Source organism: Schistocerca nitens, chromosome 1, assembly GCF_023898315.1.
Source record: "Schistocerca nitens isolate TAMUIC-IGC-003100 chromosome 1, iqSchNite1.1, whole genome shotgun sequence".
Lineage (NCBI taxonomy): Eukaryota > Metazoa > Arthropoda > Insecta > Orthoptera > Acrididae > Schistocerca > Schistocerca nitens.
Genome location: NC_064614.1, coordinates 1,011,700,780 through 1,011,723,256, shown reverse-complemented (window position 1 = coordinate 1,011,723,256; position 22,477 = coordinate 1,011,700,780). Strand labels below are relative to the sequence as shown.

Genomic DNA, 22,477 nt, shown 5'->3' with positions numbered 1-22,477 from the left:
AGGGGAGTGTCGTAGGACAGTTGTTATTCACAATATATATAAATAACCTTGTGGATAACATCGGAAGTTCACTGAGGCTTTTTGTGGATGATGCTGTAGTATATCAAGAGGTTGTAACAATGGAAAATTGTACTGAAATACAGGAGAATCTGCAACGAATTGACACATGGTGCAGGGAATGGCAATTGAATCTCAATGTAGACAAGTGTAATGTGCTCTGAATACATAGAAAGAAAGATCCTTTATCATTTAGCTACAGTATAGCAGGCAGCAATTGGAAGCAGTTAATTCCATAAATTACCTGGGAGTAGGCACTAGGAGTGATTTAAAATGGAATGATCATATAAAATTAATTGTCGGTAAAGCAGATGCCAGATTGAGATTCATTGGAAGAATCCTAAGGAAATGTAGTCTGAAGACAAAGAAAGTGTGTTACAGTACACTTAATCACCCACTGCTTGAATACTGCTCACTGGTGTGGGATCCGTACCAGATAGGGTTGATAGAAGAGATAGAGAAGATCCAACGGAGAGCAGCATGCTTCATTACATGATCATTTAGCAATAGCGAAAGCATTATGGAAGATGACAGATAAACTCCAGTGGAATACTTTGCAAGAGAGATGCTCAGTAGCTCGGTACGGGCTTTTGTTGAAGTTTTGAGAACATACCTTCACTGAGGAGTCAAGCAGTATATTGCTCCATCCTACGTATATCTTGCGAAGAGACCATGAAGATAAAATCAGAGAGATTAGAGCCCACACAGAGGCATACCAACAAGCTTTCTTTCCACGAACAGTTCGAGACCGGAATAGAAGGGAGAATCGATAGAGGTACTCAAGGTACCCTCCACCACACACCGTCAGGTGGCTTGCGGAGTATGGATGTAGATGTAGATGAAATATTACTATCTGTGTCCCCAGCCCCCCCCCCCCCCCCATTTCCAACTAAAATGTAATATGCAGACACCAATTAAAAGTAGAATTCTGGCAAGAATATCAGCTGAAAGTCAGGGGAAAATCATTATCAAATGAATAATTTGTTTCATGTTTCACTGAAGTGAAGTATACTTTATGCTAACATGACAACTGTTGCATTCTGCTTATGTAATGTTGCAATTTTAATAGTCAGAAGATTCTGTAGTCTTGGACAAATATTTCAAGTCCTATGAAGGAACCTTTTTTCAACACTCATTTGCTGTACTGTTGCAGACTCTAGAATGTGGTTAGACATTAACAAAAACCATAGACAATGTAATAATACAGTATTATATCTAAAAACTTCCATGGTAATTGAGAATGGCCACAAAAGCATTCAAATGTAAGTGATAGGATATGTGCTCACACTTTCTGATTTGAGTCATTTGACAAAAAAGGTTACTCCTTTTGTAATTTTAGTGACTACAATGAATGTGAGTGTGTATCTGGGGAACTTGACACAGATAAAACATGTGCACGCATAATCATTCAGATCCTTCTGTTAATGTGTAAACTGTAATGGATGATGATCTTAGTGCATTCTCTGTTGTCTTTGATGGAAAATTTCCATTGTAGTAGTGAGTCTAATAAATATTATTATACAGCAACAAGAAACATTAATTACTCAAAATACTCACTGGCAATGTGCTGGAATGCCTCATGACAGTTTCGGTCCTTGCGAACCCAGCAGAATATCCATTGGAAACGCCGTACCCAGAGATTTGTCACCTTTCTATGGTGCAACACACCATCATCTTGCAAACGTGTTGAGCCCAGTGGATCAAATACGAGAGCAAGTCCAAATATACTTAGTGCAAATAACACCCAGTTAAACAGTACAAGAGCTGCAAACAAAAACACAATAAAATAAATGCAGATGCAGTGTTAAAAACATGACATTTTATATTGGTAATAGCTGTGCCGCATGGTGGGTAGCAGTTAAAATCCTACCAACAGCAATTTATTTTATTTAGTATTTACCATTGCTGGAAGATTCTCAAAACTTCTCATGTTTATAAAACTTGTTTATTCTGGAATATTTGTTATTTGTATAAATAGCAACACACTCCACTCAGTAGTTCAATTGTCTTCTATCCATATGTAGGTGTTTGCAATAAATGTACTTTCAGTGCTTGGTGCTAAGTGTTGCACATTATTGATGACCCTACTTTTGGATTGTGGTTATGGCATGATATTGTTTGGTGTGCACGCCAGGTACTCTAAAACATCTACATCACTGTGGTTCCAGTTAGGCAACACAAGGATAAGAATCAGATTACAAGCAGTACATTATTCCCAAGGTCCATTGATAGCTGGGATAAATTCCAGGCCAAACATCTGGTGACAATTAGCAGCTAGGCCACTTACTGTTATCAGATGATTAATTAACGAATAGAGCCAAAAGTCATGGAGAAATGACACAATCTTACAGAATGTTTTGGCCTTATGCCACATGAATCCAAGTATGACAGAAGCCAAAAAATCTCACATTTGTTGAAAGCAATTGCTGAAAATGTATACCAATCTCTTCTGGTAAAGGATGTCACAATCACTGAGAAATTCATCAGGTGATAACAGCACATCAAAGAAACTCAACAGAAAAAGAATCTAACAAAGGAAGTACAACTGATATTTGAATGTGGCCCGCAGGGCAATTGTTGAAGATTGCAACAACCTCATCTCCATCATACACCAGATATTAATAAAAGAAGTATAGCATCTAATGATAGCCAGAACTGTCAGACTGAGTAAGCCATGAATATTGAGATAGCAGCCATAAATATTGTCACCATACATCAGGAGGAAACAGAGAATGTCCAAGAAGAAGTGTATTGATCTTCAGCTCTGGTCTCCATCACCAGTCAAACAAACCAGGAAGAATAGACTCAGCCAATTCAGGCTTTATGCCACAGCCATCAAACAATAGCCCACCATCTGACCAACACAAGTACAACCAACTCCTCTGCCAAGTACAACATCCCACAGGAGGACACATATTTGGACATTTGGAGGCCAGAGGACAGCATTCTGGTATGTTTCCACTATGGGCACCCTGGGCATGTTGCATACTGCTGCAAAGAAAGAAGACGACATTCTGATAACTACTATGTCACAAGATGCCAACCATCACAACAGTCCTGTTCACACCAGTCAACAGCATATGATTATAGTCAACCAGTGGGACAAACGCCATCACCGACGCTGGATGAGATTGCTCCCCAATGTGCTGTACCCACACCTCACAGTCATACAGAGATCCAGCTGCTTGTCTGGCTGGTAAATTCAGGAAAACTAAGTGGGTGGCCATATGTGAAGGTGAGGCTGCCACATATGAAAATGCTTCATGCAGTTTCCAAGATGTCAGGAAATCTCACTGTGAGCTAACCTTTCTGGGTACTAGTAGCCTTAGCGGCTTCTTTTTCTGTAATGTTGAATGCCTATCATTGCCAGCTAAAGAAGATTATGATCCATGATATGAAAGTGGCTTTACTGAGGGTCACAACCAGATAATACATCCTGCTGATAGGGACAGGCAATGCAACAATAACTATGAATGATAAAACACAGCTCTTCAAATTTGTCATCTTAGCAGAATTTAGTCATAATGTTATTCCTGGATGGGATTTCTTGGAGGCATCAAAAGCAGTCATGGACTGTGGAAGACCAGAGTTCCATACTGATGAAGCTATTCCAACAAGGACACATAGCAAAGATTGCTCTGGATGGTTGTTTGCTGCCATCATCAACAAGATGAATTTCAGACATCAGTCTGGGAGCGGAGTTAAACTATAAAGTTTTGTCAATTGCAAGAAGCTATTAACACTCACAAAAGCAATCTACATAGCATCAATGATCAGTTCAATGCCACTGATTAAGAATCATGCACTGTTACTGCAACAGAAAACACAGTGGTAGATGCTACTACTGAACTGCTGGTAGAATCTGGCCTGACTGAGGGGCAAGTGTTTACCATTCTGCAGCGATTTTTGAATACTTTCAAACTGAGAATGGAAGAAAGACAGGTCAATTGCCCATGGTAAAATACCATGTCAACTCTGGGGATAATCTGCCAACCAGTCAGTGCTCGTATATTTTATATCCAATAAATGATGCATAATACAGGACAAAGTGGAGAAGATGCTGCAAGATCACATCATGCATCCTTTGACAGTCGTTGGTTCTCTCCTGTCATCCTTGTGAAGAAGAAGAAGGGTGACATGTGGCATTTATGCATCAACTACCAATGACTGAACAAAATCACAAAGTTATTATGAACAAATAAACCATTTATTTATTTATCTATTTACTTAAATATGTCGCCCTAGACTACTTGAAAAGAGTAAAAGATTTCTCAACTATGGACCTCCAGACATGTACTGGTAAACTGAGATGGATGAGGCTGACTAGGAAAAGAATGCCTTCATAAATACTGGTAGCCACTATGAGTTCAAAGTTATGCTGTTTGGGTTATGTAATATTCCAGCCACCTTCGAACATATGATGGACGACCTGCTTTGATAACTTAAATGGACAACGTGTCTTTGCTATCTGGATGACATGGTTGTTTTTTCAAAGACATTTGAAGAACATCTAAGCCATTCATTTAACATCCGTGTTACAGTATGTTTGGACTGCAGTCCTCTGCCATCAATAAATACAAGTCACATTTATTTACAAATCATTCACCATTGTGACGCATCACCACCCTCTATGCTGGCTAACTACTGTAGGATCTGTCAGGTCAGTTGGTCAGATGGACACTAAGGCTTGATTAATACAGCATTATAGGTGTGCACTAAAACAGCTGCAAATACAAGAATGCTGACAGCCTTTCAAGGAATCCTGTGACAGCTCACAAAAGCATTGACAAAATCTCAGTCATCACTTCTGAACAGAGAGTTGCTTCAGCATTGCTGAAAACTTTACAAGCCTCAAAGAAGAAGGAATCAACCAAAGAAGGTTCCCCGTCATCCCAGCTCATTTAGCACTAGGCATCCTAAAGTTTTTCAACGTGTTCCAACATCTGGTCACCCAGGATTTGTGGAGATTCTAGACAGTACTAGACACAGGTATCAAAATCAGGCCTCTGCCAATTTGCTAGTCACTACATGAGCCACTGTAAGGACTGAAAGTGATGGCAGTACACGCTGCAATTACCTTTGGGTATATTGTACCATTTCCGCCTGCAGCAGTGCCACTCCACCAAAATAGAATCAACATCTTGGGGAGGTTCCTGAAGTCAAAAAATAGGAATTGATGGATAATAGTCTATAATGACTACCTCACCTTCTACACTTTCACCAAAGCTGTGCTAACTGCCAAAGCCCCTGTGCAGTTCCTTGTAGAAATATCTTTTGGAAGATGTCTTCTAAAAGAAATACATCCTCTTGAATTACTTCTTCCTGTGATTCAAATTCATCTTCTCTGACACTTCTGCTCCTATTCCTGAATCACGACAACTTACATGTACACAATCCTCATTTTCGGAGACATCACTGTCACTGTCATGAGCTCATCCCCAGGACAAGAAGCAACACAGCTGGCTCACATACAGACTCTGGACACCCAAGAGCAGGACCAAAAGCAGTTTAATGCCAAGCACTGATCAGTGAGATACAGCCTGGGAAGTTTGGTATGTGTAGAAAGTGTAATTATCAGAAAAACAAAAGTGCTAATTTGGGCTCTATCATCTCCTTTTTCGCTTGCCGAGTGGCACATATGAATCTGAGGGTTATAAAGAATTCACATGTGCAGAGTTCATGCCCTTCATATGAAGCCCTCCTACAGTCCTCAAGTGCAGGTCAATGATGGAGCGATAGGGTTTCTTGTTCAATAGAACTGAATATCAGTTCAATGAACATGAAGCTCCAATGGGAGGCACGACCTTCAATGCTCAACATAGTAAAGAGGATGTGACAACATGACCAGAATTTGTGGATCGCACCATTGCTTCCATGTGGAGGATCACTGTCAATATCTAAACACACAGTGCTGTAGTCAGCTCCAGTGAGAACTTCTGAAACAGTGGTTTGCTATTTCTTTAGGAGAGGGGACAATGCCACAAGCTGTACAGCATGCATCATGGCACAGCAGTAAGCAAGAATAAAAGGTATCATAATTCAAAGCCTCAAGGAATGTCATATCTGAAGTTACTTCATTCTTTGTTACTTTTGATATTGTTACTATGATGCTCTGATGTCTTAGAGGGGTAAGTTTGGAGTCATAAGAAGCTGTAACATTTGACCAATGGTGTTCCATTCTCCCCCCCCCCCCTTTCTCTCTCTCTCTCTCTCTCTCTCTCTCTCTCTCTCTCACACACACACACACACACACACACACACAGTATATTTATGAATGAGCCATATCATTATGAAGAGTATTTCAATGAAAATAATGTATTTTATATTTCCTGAGAATTCTGTCAGCTATACTGACATATATTGTGAAAGTAGAAAGGAACTGGAATGTGTAAGTTTCATGGGGGATAACAGCATAACTAAATTATCCATGACATTATGGCTTATTATAGTCAAGAAATGGAAGCTTACTTGCAAAATTTAATTTTTTTCTGACTATTTAAAATGATATATCTTGAGGAAAATATCTTTAGATTAATTTGCAGTACTTCAGTTTAATTTGCAACATCAAATTTTGCCCATATTCAGTGAAATTTATAAACTTTAGATAGAAAGGGGAGTATCATGATAACACAGTGAAGATAAATTTGTAAGAATTAAAATTCACAAATGTTAAAACCAATGAAAAAAAAAACAAAGCAACACAAGTCTGTTTGCTATTATATATAAGAAATGTTACATCAGTTGCAAATCAATGTGAAAAAATATGGATATATGAAAACTCCACTTGTATCATTTAGTAACAATCATAAGTTATTTATGCTTGAACTTCAACAAGAGGTGAGTTAGTATAAAGAAGTCAGTACAATTAAGTCAATAAGAGGCCATTAGTCATTGAGGCAGAGTCTCCATTTTTAGGTACTTGAAGCAGAACTGAATCTTGTAGATACTGCAGTATAAACTTTACACTTATTGAAATATTCTGGACAATTATACCATGGTCAGATAAATTTCTTGTTGAAACTCAATGTTTCATCCCCATCTGGAGAGAATATCTTCAATCATTAGAACTGGTTCAGAGCTCTTTGGGGTGAGATTACAAGGTAGCTAATAGTTTTAAGCCAAGTGCAGGACTCAATTATGTCACCTGTGATTTAGACTCTTTGGCAAAGGAACTTGAAAAAGAAGATCATATGATAATGGTAGGGAGCCACGCATAACATCTGGACTATAACATCAGTTATACAAGCACAACTGAGGTGATATTGCTGAGAATGCTTTTCACACTAGCATGAAGATTGTATCACTGGTTCAGTGATATGATAAGCACTGGATGAAGTGTTCTGTGAAACATGTTAATGCAAAGCTCGGAAACTTGCTCAGGGGAGAGTGACATTCATTCATGGGTGTGACCGACGCATTACCCCTCACTCAGTCTCATCATACATGGTGAGGTTTGTATCTGAATGCTTGCACAGCTAATTGCCAGGAGTATCCTGTCTGACAAAAGTAGTATCCATCCTATCCCAGTGATTTCCAGTGTGTTCACTAGGCCTTTTTAGGGTAAATTCTTGCAAATGGCAGAGTTTCAGAATAAACATAGTTATAGTTGATGTAATTATTAGTATAACAAAATACTGCAGCTTGGACAAAGCCAAGGATAGTAAAAAGAAAATATTTAGAGTCTTCCATTAAAACAACTGAAGTCTTATACATAAAAAAGAACTTCACATATCCTTTCAGAAACTGATAAGGTAGGTTGAGTTGCAGCAGACTTGTACGTATCAGAACTCACACAGAACTCACTGAAATTGATGTACACAAGCTAATCTCATAATACTGTAGACTGAGGTGACAAAAGTCATGGGATAGCAATATGCATGTATACAGATGGTATAAAAGGGCAGTGCATTGGTTGAGCTGTCATTTGCGCTTAGCTGATTCATTTGAAAAGGTTTCTGACACGATTGTCACCACATGACAGGAATTAACAGACTTTGAACATGGAACAGAGGTTGGAGGTAGAGTCATTGACATTTCATTTCAGAAATCATTAGGGAATTCAATATTCTGAGACTCACAGTGTCTGTGCCAAGAGTACCAGATTTCAAGCATTACCTCTCACCATGGACAACACAGTGACCGAGAGCAATGACATTAGCATAGAGTTGTCAGTGCTAACAGACAAGCAACATTGCAGGAAATAACTGCCGAAATAAATGTGGGACATACGATGGACATATCCATTATGACAGTGCAATGAATTTGGCATTAATGGGCTATGACAGCAGATGACCAATGCAAGAGCCCTTGCTAACAGCATAACATAGCCTGCACCACCTGTCCGGGGCTCATGACCATATAAGTTGGACCCTAGCTGACTGGAAAACTGTGGTCTGGTCAGATGCGTCCCAATTTCATTTGGTAAGAGCTGATGGTAGGATTTAAGTGTAGAGCAGAACCAATGAAGCCAGGGACCCAAACTGTTAAAAGGCACTGTGCAAGCTGGTGGTGGTGGCTTGATAATGGTAAGGGCTGTGTTTATGTGGAATGGGCTAAGTCCTCTGGGCCAACTGATCCAATCACTCACTGCTTGGAGACCATTTGCAGCCAATCATGGACCTCATATTCCCAAACAATGATGCACCATGTCACCTGGCCACAACTGTTCACAACTGGTTTGAAGAATGTTCTGGACAATTTGAATGGATAATTTGATCATCTAGATTACTCAACATGAATCCCATTGAACATTTATGAGACATAATTGAGAGGTCTGTTTGTATTACCAAAAGTTTCTGGTGCAGGCACCTTAAGTTTCCTATCCTCTAAATCAAATGCGTAAGAAAGGTGCATTGTTTGAGTGGATATCTGCCTGTGACCAAGCATTCTGAAGACTGAAAGATGGCTGATGTTCTGCCTCATCATGGTCTCCTACCAGCTGTGGCACCAGCTTGTGGTTGCAGTGGACACTTCACAATATGACGTGGTGGTCATTTTGCCTCAACGTAGTGAAGATGGTTTGGGACTGCCCATTGATTTTTAACCAAAGATGCTTAGTGATGAACAGAAGAATTACTCTCAAATATAGGAGGCTCTCGCAATTATTTATGTAACCAAGAAGTTTAATGTATTTCTATATGGCAATAATTTTCATTTGGTGACTCTAACAAGCTGTTTAGTATTTCTATTTGGTCCCTCGGCACACTTGCCAGACAGGACAGCCCACAGACTTCGTCACTGGGCCTTGTTCCTTAGCAGGTATAATTACAAGATTCATTTCCACTCCATGACTCGGCACTTCAATGCAGATGCTCTTTCGTGCCTACCAGTGAGCTGCTGACCCCGTTATTTGTTAAGTGCGAATGAATGAAAGCAAGAATGGCCCAAATGACATTTGGCTTGTGTGTCAGATACTATCTGCAATTACTTTGTGTTATGGCATAGACACACACTCATCAGTCATGTTATTTTGTTATTCACAGAAAATGCTGTGCCACAGGTGGTCATTCTGGCATCTCTCTAGTGGGACATCCTTCACCTCCTGCAATAGGATCACTGACTCACCAACATGTCTACTGTTGTGACTCACCGATCTTTCAAAGTGACACCGCACAGTTAAGCTCTACATGCAGCGCTGTCTGCCAGCCATGCAGCAGCCGTGCCAACTAAGCAGCCAGCCAGCCAGCGGCCGCTAGACTTGGACTCAGTGCTGATTTGACTGTTACAGTGTACACACATCTTACTTTGTTTACTTGATCTGTGACTTACATGTATTACGTCGTCCTAGAAATATATTTGTTCAGCTTGATGTTATAACATCTACTGCCCTGGGATCGATTGTGAGATTGAACGTTTAATCACTGCTTTCTCTAAGTGTGCAGGTCAGTGGACTGAGCCCTGTCAATGGTATTCACCATGGCCTGCTTCATCACAGCTTTGGGAGTGCATCGACTTCACAGGCCCCTTCCCGGATGCTTACTGATTGGTGGTCGTTGACGCTTACTCCTGGTTTCCACATTTGTCAACTGCTGCTTCACCATGGTGGATGCAACAGTGCTGTTTCTCACTCTGATATTCTCCATCAATGGCCTGCCCTCCACCCTGGTAATCAACAGCAGTCTACAATTCATCTCTCAGACTTTTCAAGCTTTTGTGCATACCATACTGTTCTCTATACTTGTGCACCCCATTTCCACACTCAGTCACAAGGGGAGGTGGATTACCTCATATGGACTTTCCAGAGTGAAGAAGTACACTCCTGGAAATTGAAATAAGAACACCGTGAATTCATTGTCCCAGGAAGGGGAAACTTTATTGACACATTCCTGGGGTCAGATACATCACATGAACACACTGACAGAACCACAGGCACATAGACACAGGCAACAGAGCATGCACAATGTCGGCACTAGTACAGTGTATATCCACCTTTCGCAGCAATGCAGGCTGCTATTCTCCCATGGAGACGATCGTAGAGATGCTGGATGTAGTCCTGTGGAACGGCTTGCCATGCCATTTCCACCTGGTGCCTCAGTTGGACCAGCGTTCGTGCTGGACGTGCAGACCGCGTGAGACGACGCTTCATCCAGTCCCAAACATGCTCAATGGGGGACAGAGCCGGAGATCTTGCTGGCCAGGGTAGTTGACTTACACCTTCTAGAGCACGTTGGGTGGCACGGGATACATGCGGACGTGCATTGTCCTGTTGGAACAGCAAGTTCCCTTGCCGGTCTAGGAATGGTAGAACGATAGGTTCGATGACGGTTTGGATGTACCGTGCACTATTCAGTGTCCCCTCGACGATCACCAGTGGTGTACGGCCAGTGTAGGAGATCGCTCCCCACACCATGATGCCGGGTGTTGGCCCTGTGTGCCTCGGTCGTATGCAGTCCTGATTGTGGCGCTCACCTGCACGGTGCCAAACACGCAGACGACCATCATTGCCACCAAGGCAGAAGCGACTCTCATCGCTGAAGACGACACGTCTCCATTCGTCCCTCCATTCACGCCTGTCGCGACACCATTGGAGGCGGGCTGCACGATGTTGGGGCGTGAGCGGAAGACGGCCTAACGGTGTGCGGGACCGTAGCCCAGCTTCATGGAGACGGTTGCGAATGGTCCTCGCCGATACCCCAGGAGCAACAGTGTCCCTAATTTGCTGGGAAGTGGCGGTGCGGTCCCCTACGGCACTGCGTAGGATCCTACGGTCTTGGCGTGCATCCGTGCGTCGCTGCGGTCCGGTCCCAGGTCGACGGGCACATGCACCTTCCGCCGACCACTGGCGACAACATCGATGTACTGTGGAGACCTCACGCCCCACGTGTTGAGCAATTCGGCGGTACGTCCACCCGGCCTCCCGCATGCCCACTATACGCCCTCGCTCAAAGTCCGTCAACTGCACATACGGTTCACGTCCACGCTGTCGCGGCATGCTACCAGTGTTAAAGACTGCGATGGAGCTCCGTATGCCACGGCAAACTGGCTGACACTGACGGCGGCGGTGCACAAATGCTGCGCAGCTAGCGCCATTCGACGGCCAACACCGCGGTTCCTGGTGTGTCCGCTGTGCCATGCGTGTGATCATTGCTTGTACAGCCCTCTCGCAGTGTCCGGAGCAAGTATGGTGGGTCTGACACACCGGTGTCAATGTGTTCTTTTTTCCATTTCCAGGAGTGTATATTGGCAATGCGCTGGATGACGTGTCACTCAACGTTTTCTTAGTTCTTCAGGTTCACACCCATCGGCAAGAAGAGCAAGGCAGAGCTGCCACACAAGTGCCAGGCACACATGGTGCTGAATCTTAGCATTGCACTACACATCTGGGACTCCAGTCTGGGCTTGTGCATTTAGGCACCATAAGTGCTTCATTCTAGCAGTCATCTGCATCCAGCCATCCAGCATTGTCAGTATATCTTCACGCTGGTGATGGATGGTAGGCTGGTGACCCACCACTGCAATCAACTGTGCCTCCAAGTGGAGGACTCACCTGCACCATCTCCATACTTACCTACAAGGCTGTCCTTTCCCCCCCCCCCCATCTGGACCCCCTTCTGCAACTCTGGCCTTTATGTCCCCTCCACTGATTCTGCTTCCACATTTGCCGCAGGGCATCGTGCCTTTCTCACCCTCTTCTATTCTTGTTTCCAGCCCTCCATTTCTTGCTCTGAGCCTGCACTGATCTGGTTCCTGCAGCACTGCCCTGAGCAGCAAGCATTCCATCCACATACATCTGCTCATGTCAATGCTATCACCAACTAGGTCACTTTTGCCCTACACTCCACTGCTGGTCGACAGGGAGCTCTTTGTTGCACAGAGGGCATCAACTGGTGGTGCTGTGGAGGACATGGATGTCACCTTCCTCAGCACTGAGGGCCTTCCTACTCTATGGTGGAGAGATGTTGGAGTGAGACCAGCTTACAATGACCTGACAAAAAGAGAGCACTGTGGTAACCCACAGTTACATCCCGATCACTCTGGTACCTGCCTGTTTGTCAAGTCAGCAGGACATAAGGTGTTGGCCCATCTTGTATTAGTCAAGTAGCCTGCACTGGAGCATAATGCCTAAGCTTAGCCACCAGAGATCTGCACATTCAGAGAGTGCTGGCAGCCATGCATCGAGAGCAGCACATGTAGCCACCACCCAGTGCCCCACATAGAAAAATCACCCGTCTTTCTATGCAACCGTGGCACAGAGTGGCTTCATACCCATTCTGTGTTGGTTTATGCTCTTTTTAAGTTCAACTATCTCATGGAACACTGTATGTCTTATTAGTGCCTACCCGGCTATGTGAAAGGATGCTGTACTGAATGTATTCATGATGTTAGCATTAAAGTGGTCAAATTATTATTGATGTAATTAATATTGTGTATTACTACGGTGAGAGCTTGGTCATGTGAACTACCCATCTGCACTCCCTGCAATCTAACAATCAAGTACACCATATGGAAAACTTACGGTGAACCTTACTCCATTTGAGACTGACTTAAGTAAAATTTTGTTTATTATTTGCAAGATTCGAAAGTGTTTGTATTATATTGTTGAGGCACATAAGCCACCCTACCCTGGCAAGGTCCATGATCAATGGTTCATTGAAGGGGGAGGGGGGGGGGGTGACAATAATAACTAATAAAGTTTTTGTTATTTACTAGGCACACATAGGATTAACTGGTTAACAAAATCTTGGTATCTCTCTTCTGTGGAAAGTGAGTGGTAGCAGGAGCAAGTGAAGACTTCTTCCCTTGAGCTACCTTTTCATACAGTCAATGACTCAAGATGTGTTTCCAGATGATGAAAAGTGGTGTATTATTTATCACTAATAAAAGTGGAGATTGACAAATAATATTTAGTTGCAGGTCCAGTGCACTCATTTTGGCTCCAATATTACTGAGCACTGGTTTTTTATAGTTTCTGGACATCTACATCACAGCAGAATTAATTAATACTCGGCCATCAGCTGTGCGACCACAAAGATGCCATGAAGTGTGACATTTACATTTTTATTTAATTTTATATCTCAAGAGATTGTAATTCCATATTTTAGTCTAATAATCAAAGCAACACTACCATTTCTAATACTGTTATTTATAGAGGAGAGTGATTTGTATGACAATAATGATCCAATTTTATTACAAATTAGTCTAGCATATAATCAATTTATTTATGAAACACAGTGAAAATCTATTCCTTATTATAGTTAATACCTTCTGCATGCTTCAAATTCAGTCACAAGATCAACTGAATTAAATCCAATAATAGGAATGTCAGTTAGTCTTTAAAATCAGTAGCTTGGCAACACATGTCAAAGATATAGTTTGCTGGAAGGTTGTCAAATGTAGTCATACTGTGACCGTAAAAACAGTTAGTCAGCACAACTTAAATAAAAGTTAGTCGTTCAATATATTTATTAAACACATTGAAAATCTATACCTTATTATAGTTAATACCTTCTGAGTGCTTCAAATTCAATCACAAGATCAACTAAATTAAATCCAATAAAAGGAACATCAGTTAGTCTTTAAACTCAACAGCCTGGCAACACACATCAAAGACATAGTTTGCTGCAAGGTTGTCAAATGTAGTCATACTGTGACCATAAAAACAGTTAGTTAGCACAACATAAATAAAAGTTAGTTGTTCAGTACTTTGTCATATTTTACAACAAGCAGTGCATAGTGCTTATAGCCAATTTGAGTTTACACAAAAAACATCAGTGCCAAATGCAGGAATATCTTGAAAATGTTGGAACAGATAACACTTTCAGATATAAGTGGAGATCAGAAAAAATAATACCACTGAAGGTGCTTTAAATCAATACAAAGAAATGTGTTTGATAGAATACACATGTTTAGCAGATGCGCAGACAGATTTTAAACACCTTTAATAAATAAAAGATGTCGTAAAATACGATAAGAACAGAGGAAAACCTAGGTGTGATCTAATTTAAGTAGATGGTGAACTATATTACCTTCAATGACAGTGCGAGTAAAGTTTTCATCACTCTCACATTCAACTAAATCACTGAAGGCCCATATAGTCCCCATTATGTTCCATCCAACTTCAGGAATGATTAGCAGCACTCTGTAAAAAAAGATAAAATAAATAAGAACATAAAATTTTACAGTTTTAATGAGAAACTTCCTGAAAAATTAATTGTCTGTGAGCAGTAATTTTACCAGCTGAGTTATCTAAGCATACTGTGTGGCCCATTTCATAGCTTCAATCTGACAATACATTTCTTCCACTTCACAAAGTAAAAGAATGGAAAATTAATATTGTGTCAATTAAAGACAATAACTCAGTCACAATACTGCCACTTCAGGTTTCAACTAATATTGTCATAACCGTCATGTGACCTTATTCTCGCTTCCACTATACCACAATCAGTCAGAAGAAACAGTTCCACTTGTAAAACACAAGGCATTTATGCTGCTGCCGGTCATTAGACAGCATAATAAGCATCTCTTGAGCTGACCTGCATGGGACAATATCTTTGTAGTTATCATAGGGTAATGGTAGTGGACAAATGACAATCTAATGATGAACACAGTACCTGATGAAACAGCTAGGAGTGGTGCAAATTTAAGTAACTGCAATACTGTGAAAAAGAGAATACATTTGACAACCGAAAATTGTTAAAGTTGGGGCCATTTGATGGTAGATATAAATAAAATGTTAAATACAGACAACAAGCTAAGACTGGAGAAGCCTGAAATAATAAGTTAGTTACATGGATCCTTTTAGGCAACACCATCCCATCAATCGAATTAGGGGGCAATTGAGTGGACAGCTAGTTGGGGAACTGAACCTGTTTAACCCAAATATATCTTCGATGACAGAACCATTAGCTACCTTGCATTAAGAATTTATTTCTGGAATGTGTGGAATATACAGACATAGGAAGAAAGGTAGAATGCGTGATACTCGAGGATTTGAAGATAGTGATAGAAATTTGATGAACAGGATATCCACATTACACTGGTATAGTGGAGAATGTGCAGGCTTTGTATGTGTGGAGGACAATGGAGGGAAGCAGTCCTCATGTTCATCCCATAAGTAATTTTAATCTATTGTGGGGTTTCTGTTGCATCATTATTAGGTAGGGTTTTAAAGTTAGTTTGTAATCAAGGATTAGTTCAAGATATTTAAATTAATTTATTTAGCCCATTTGATGCTGCACAGTGTACTAGATGATACTGGACTTTTGATAAATAATCATGTCTATATGGACATATTACATATTAAAAATTAGATATTACATATATGGTACTGAAGCTCATGTATTCACATACTGAATAAAAGCAGTGGTGCAGTAGATATTCTCTACTAGCTTTTTCAAATGCTTTTACATTTAATATACATTTTAAATCAACTGGCAATTTTATAAGAGTTTTATCCCTACATGTATCAAGTAGCTTTCTGACACAAACTTGTTTTCGATGGAATTACATGTAAGTTTTCCTTTATTTTGTGTTGGTAGTACTTTCAGTGCTATAAAAAATAGTTTATGGGATTGTCTAGCTCTGTTCCTTGTAATAACCCTAATGGGTCATTTTTATGTTCTGACGTTCTCCTAAACTACTGCTGAATTCCCCCAGAATATGAGGTCATATTACAGGTACACATTAAAATATGTGTAGAAAGCACTCATTGTGTATCCTTTTAGGATTCCTCAAAGGTAACACTGAGTGTTCAGCTTAGAATTTATATATTCAACATATTTGTCCCATTTAGGTCACTTTGTATCAAAATTCTGAGAAATTTCATTGTCTATTTATTTACAATGAATTGATTACTGGTGGTGACATCAAGGTCATGCAAATTTTATTTTGACAGCTACAGAAATTTATTGATTTTTTTTACAATTTAATGTACTTACTTTTGACAGAACTTATTACACATTAGATATCTTAATTTTTGCCACTTTTACTAATAATTTTGTGCCACCAGCAACTACACCAGTTAACAGGTTACAACAGTTCTAAAAAGTATGAAAAAGCCACGGAGATGGAAACTATAGGTGGTTCATCTGATAACTATTTCCTGGATTTTTGATGGGTTTATCTTGAAGACCACAGGCTTAACTGGTGTATGTGTACTGTCAGTGGGAGTGACATTGAGAGTAGTGATGTGACATTGTCAAAATTGTATTTTCTTTAACACTGGTTGAACAGATTCTTGGAATTAAACGCAGAAGACAGCAAAGTGTTCCAGAGATATTAGTGCATTACAAGAATAAATTGAAATGTACTAAAGCATGACACGCTATTGCTAACTGAGAACATGTATCTGGAAACTGTTACATGTACAACTCATTTCATGATTTGCTAGAAGCAACAGTATAGGATTTTATAGACGGTAATTAATTGTGAACAACAGTATGACAACTTTTGTTCCCATTTATCAATTTTTCCTGCATTTTCCAAAATATTTTCTTAAAACTGGCAACTCCATGCAGTGTGTATGTGATATGTTGATACTGTTCAAAAGCAGCAATTGTTACAATGATTCATTACTAATATATATTATGTGTATTATAGCAACTGATGAAATGTTCTCATTTATTCTTCAACCTCAGTTGTGCATTTTTAATTACATGGCATGTTTCAATCACTCTGGATGTAATTAAAAATGTGTCACTGAGACTAGAGAATAAATAAGAATTGTTTTAAATATCAATACAGTTTCTGATTCTCTCATTACTAATATGTCAGCTACAGTGATAAAATGTTATTACTGAAAAGTTTTAGGACACTGGAAGCAACTGCCAGTGGCATTCAATATTCATCAATGCAAAGTACAAGTTCCCAGGACACATTAAGAAATTGATCAACAGCATTGAAAACAAGGAGAAAAATCTACAGTCATGTTTCTGGGAGCCTGGGAGATAAACCACTGGACAGAGCAGTAATTTGACTCTGTTTTGGTAGAGTGTTTACTTCTTGTGTGATTGGTTATGTTTTCTTGGGGAATATTTAGGATACACAATGCAAACAATGCAACAGCACTCAAAGAAAAAGTGACAGTATGAAAGAAGCTAAAAGTAGCACATGGGAGAAGTACATGAGTGAGAGATGTAGTTCTGGAACTTGCTAGGAGGACAAGTAAAGCCAGAAAAAGCAACTAAAAAGAAACTTTAACACCAGAGCATAAGTTCACAAAAAGAAAGCAGTAGAGTATATTCCACACATGACAATACAAATGAAAGAGGAATGAACTTTGATGAAACTGATGATGATATAGGAATGAGATTTTTCTAACATTATGATAATAATTGAGGGGACATTTCAACACATGATTTCAGTCCAGGTATGCATGTTTTAGATTTTTATGATGAAGAATAGTATCCTGGCTTGATCACATGAAAAACAACAAATGGCAAAAAGTTAGAATTGTTGAAAGTGGCTTGAGAAGCCAGATGAAATTGAATAACTTCCAGATGATATTCTGCTTGACAAAAAAGTGAAGCACTTAGAAAATATGGTCAGGCATCAATGTAACTTCATACACAAATGCACCTACAGTGGATATGTAAATGCTTAGAGTTGCATTTCTTTGTGACAGGTAGACCGGCCACCTGAGCATGTAAGTGTAAATTGTGTTTATTTTTGTTACCGGGCCTGGAGATGTCATGTACACATGTGAAACAGCATTAACAGTGCCTGGCAGAGTGTGAAAGGGGCCTCATTGTGAATCTCTATTTCACATGCTGGTTGAATCATGTAATATCCAGATTTGTGGTGCATTCAGATGTGACAGTGGCCCGACATTGGATTGCATGGCAATGTTAGGGTAGGAATACTCATCATCAAGGTTCTGATTAACCATATCTGGCCATACTGTGCACTAAGCACATATTAACCCCTTCACATCTGTGCCCGCCATCCGAGGAAAAGTAATTAAGTCCCTGCAACATTATATGTCATCCCACTCCACTGGTCGGAGACTCGCAGCTGCCAGTCTACGGAATTACCATGCCATGAAAAGGCTACTGTTAACACCACAACACAAATAATAAAATATTGTATTTGAAGTAGTGCCATGACAAGAATGCATGGATTGCTGATGAATACCATCCCTTTGTATTCAGGGATGAATTGCGGTTCCCATTATTCCAACATTTTGGAGAGACATAGCGGCATTACTCCTGGCATTGTGGCATCATGTATGACTTCAGGTCACTTCTGTTAGTGACTCTGATGGCACAAGTGTACGTCACAAATATCCTGTGTCCTCATGTGTTACTTCTCATGTGATAGTATCATTGTACAAGTTTTTCAAAACAACAATGTTCATCCACACGTGGCACGTGTGTCTGTGAACTGTCTGCTTGATCCCAGATCTGGCCTTAATAGAATGTGTGTAGGCAGCTCAGACGTCAACTGCATCTCTGCGCCAGAGTCCAGGATATCAATGGCCAATTACAACAGTTGTGGGCCAGCTTGTGCCAGGAGAGGATACAATGACTTTAAGATGTCCTTTCCATTTGAGTCAGTGCATACACCAAGGCCAGAAGGAGTGCAACATCACACTGATAGGTAGGCTCATACTGCCAAAGTTTTGTAATATTTTGATTTTATTAAATTCTAAGGTCTTAAACAGGCTCGAAGTAAGCTTCATTTCCACCTCTGGGTAAGTATAATTGGCTGGTGCAAAATGTAGTAGTGCCAACTGTTAATGTATCAAACAATAAGTGTTAACTTACTTACAAAGAGCAGCACAACAAGCTACCTAATTAACAGAAGGCACAGAATAGTAAACACATAACTAAAAATTGTAGTTGGAAATATAATATTATTTTGGATTAAAATATATCAAACTCATAAGAAGACCTACACCCAGACACTTGTTAGCAGATACAACATTTTGAGAACTGTAAGTAGAAAAACATCAGTCATCACCGCAAACTTGTTGTAGAGCCCATAGTAGACTCTTTCTTTAGTGTTGTGTGAAAAAAATCAGATAAATTATCCAATTATGAGAAACTGGCAACTGAACAGTGCAAAAAAATTGCAATGCGCAGCCTCCACATTATTTTCAGAGGTTCTCAACTAATTCAAATGCGTTGAACTTATAGCAACTAAACAATATCCTTAGGTTTATTGAGGAGGATGTTCTTCTCAATGAGTAGATGTCTATGTTAACATCTCCTATTACATTTTCATGCTCATATAACACTTAAGTGACAGTGGTTCTGACTGAAAGGGTGTCAGTTTGCTGATTTTTGGAGATTTATAGTCTAAAACAATGAAGCACTTTTCTTTCTGCAGATTCTTTTTATGAATACAAGTTCTGCCTATTTTTTTCTTTAGAATTCAAGGCTCTGAGAACTTGGGGTTTGAGACTGTATGTGCCAGAGCCCACTTTACATTTTCATTGTCTGTTGGGAGCATTTGTTCCATGAGAAAAGAAAAGTATGGCTTTAGACACTTTTTGAATAGAATGACTGTACAAAAGTTTAGGTGATGCAGAAGGTGGGTTCAGTTCTTTATAATGTGTGGTAAGTATTGAACATAACAATGTGCTTTGATCCACATTTCTAGGAATTCACATTGCTCACAGAAGACCTGAAATTTGTTCATCCAATGGTCACTGAAGAAAGGTTTACAGAGCAATGGGAATATAGAAGGAATATTAGGCTGAAGAGACATGACTGAGGTAATATTGAGTATGAAACAAATAATCCTCTGTCTCAGAACAGTGCTGGCAAGGAAATATAAAGAATGAAATGTTGTTAGTAGACTGTACAGTTCAAAACAGGAGGAAAGAGAGGGGTGTTTTGCTGTGCTGATGCTGCCAGCAGCAAAAAATTAACTTAAGAATTAGAAGACTGCCACATGAAGCTACAATTCAATCTGAAATTATTACAATGAGATTGGTTGAAATTTTTTCACTTCGGAATTAAGAAGAGAGATAGCCAAAAGGTGTCTGAGTCATGCAACCTATTGCAAACAGTTGTACAGCATTAGTAGCGGCAAAAATTAAGAAATAGCTGTGTGTAGTGTATACAGGGCTGCCCCCTGCATGTTTCAGCCACCACACTAATGTGTATGCTTCACAGGCTAGACACAGCTCCTGCCTCACCATGGAGGTTGTTGTAAACAAAGTCAGGGATGTTCTGTATTAGTTGACCACAATATTATTGCGCATGGGAGTGAGGGTGCTTTGGTTGGCTTATGGTGAATCAGTGCATAATCGGGATTGATAGTATATGAACAACTAACCCAAAAACATTGACAGTGCAATGTGTTTTCCTTAGTTATCACTGTACTTGTTTATTGTGACATCACCTTCTGTTACCGATAATGGGCAAATGCAATAATATCGTGATCGAGCAGTAAAATCGAACTGCCAGCAGACACTGCAGTGTCCAAGGGTGCCAACATCACCTCCGCTCCCTGCCGCCGTTGGATAAGCAGCTGCAGCAGCAAGTCGTATACTCCTAGCTCACTCATTTGTTACATAGTTTAATTCTTAATTTCTTTGCGTGTTTTTGGTACTTGCATTGTTTAATTCATAAATTTCGGGCGTATTATAGTATTTGAGAGTTGTAGCATCGCGTTGTAGTACCCGAATAGTGTAAATTCGCGTAGTCGTTTGTCTTCTGTTTTTGTTTTGAACGGCCGGTGTCGGTTGGTCACAGTCAGTGTGCTCCCTGCTGCCGTTGGATAAGCAGCTGCAGCAGCAAGTCGTATACTCCTAGTTCACTCATTTGTTACATAGTTTAATTCTTAATTTCTTTGCGTGTTTTTGGTACTTGCATTGTTTAATTCATAAATTTCGGGCGTATTATAGTATTTGAGAGTTGTAGCATCGCGTTTTAGTACCTGAATAGTGTAAAATCGCGTAGTCTCCTTCCGCCGCCGAGCAGTGTGTCAGCAGTGCGCAAGTAGCAGCATTACTGCATTTACTAGGCAATCTTGTATTTTAATAACCGTTTAAATTTTGTCGATTTGTTTGCGCTCTCTGTAGATTAGTTCAGACGTTCTTTGCACAACAGTTTTTAGCATGATAGGGACTGCAACTGCTGTGTTCGGATGCAGGCTGAGTTGGCATCCCTTCGCTCCCAGCTTCAGGCTGTGTTGGCTTCGGTCACACAGCTTGAGGCTGTTGCCAATGGGCATCACTGTGGGGGTCCGGATGGGGGTTTGTCGGGGACGGCCAGCTCGTCCCACGCATCCCCCGATCGGACTACGACTGTGGTTGCCCGGGATACTGCCCGCATTGAGGCTGATCCCTCACCTGTGGTAGAGTGGGAGGTCATCTCAAGGTGTGGCAGGGGGCGAAAGACATTCCGGAGGGCTGAACGGAAGGCCTCTCCAGTTTGTCTGACGAACCGGTTTCAGGCTCTGTCTCAGGCTGATACTGACCTTCGGCCTGACATGGCTGCTTGTCCTGTTCCAGAGGTTGCCCCTCAGTCTGCAAGATCCGGGCGGTCGCAGAGGGTGGGCTTACTGGTAGTTGGGAGCTCCAACGTCAGGTGCGTAATGGGGCCCCTTTGGGAAATGGCAGCAAGATAGGGGAAGAAAACCAATGTGCACTCCGTGTGCATACCGGCGGGAGTCATTCCAGATGTGGAAAGGGTCCTTCCGGATGCCATGAAGGGTACAGGGTGCACCTATCTGCAGGTGGTCGCTCATGTCGGCACCAATGATGTGTGTCGCTATGGATCGGAGGAAATCCTCTCTGGTTTCCGGCGGCTATCTGATTTGGTGAAGACTGCCAGTCTCGCTAGCGGGATGAAAGCAGAGCTCACCATCTGCTGCATCGTCGACAGGACTGACTGCGGACCTTTGGTACAGAGCCGAGTGGAGGGTCTGAATCAGAGGCTGAGACGGTTCTGCAACCATGTGGGCTGCAGATTCCTCGACTTGCGCCATAGGGTGGTGGGGTTTCGGGTTCCGCTGGATAGGTCAGGAGTCC

The 22,477-nt window shown here is 40.9% G+C and overlaps 1 protein-coding gene across 4 annotated transcripts in view; it reads right to left on the bottom strand.

The window, feature by feature from the left end:
* LOC126195693 (diacylglycerol lipase-beta-like) overlaps positions 1–22,477 on the bottom strand; it is a 903,756-nt gene that overhangs the window by 119,654 nt on the left and 761,625 nt on the right. For all 4 annotated transcript variants that reach the window (XM_049934332.1, XM_049934324.1, XM_049934338.1 and 1 more), the window contains 2 exons: positions 14,523–14,635; positions 1,615–1,821 (listed from right to left, as the gene is read on the bottom strand). In XM_049934332.1, the coding sequence (XP_049790289.1) occupies positions 1,615–1,821; positions 14,523–14,635 (320 nt within the window). The remainder of the gene's footprint in view (positions 1–1,614; positions 1,822–14,522; positions 14,636–22,477) is intronic.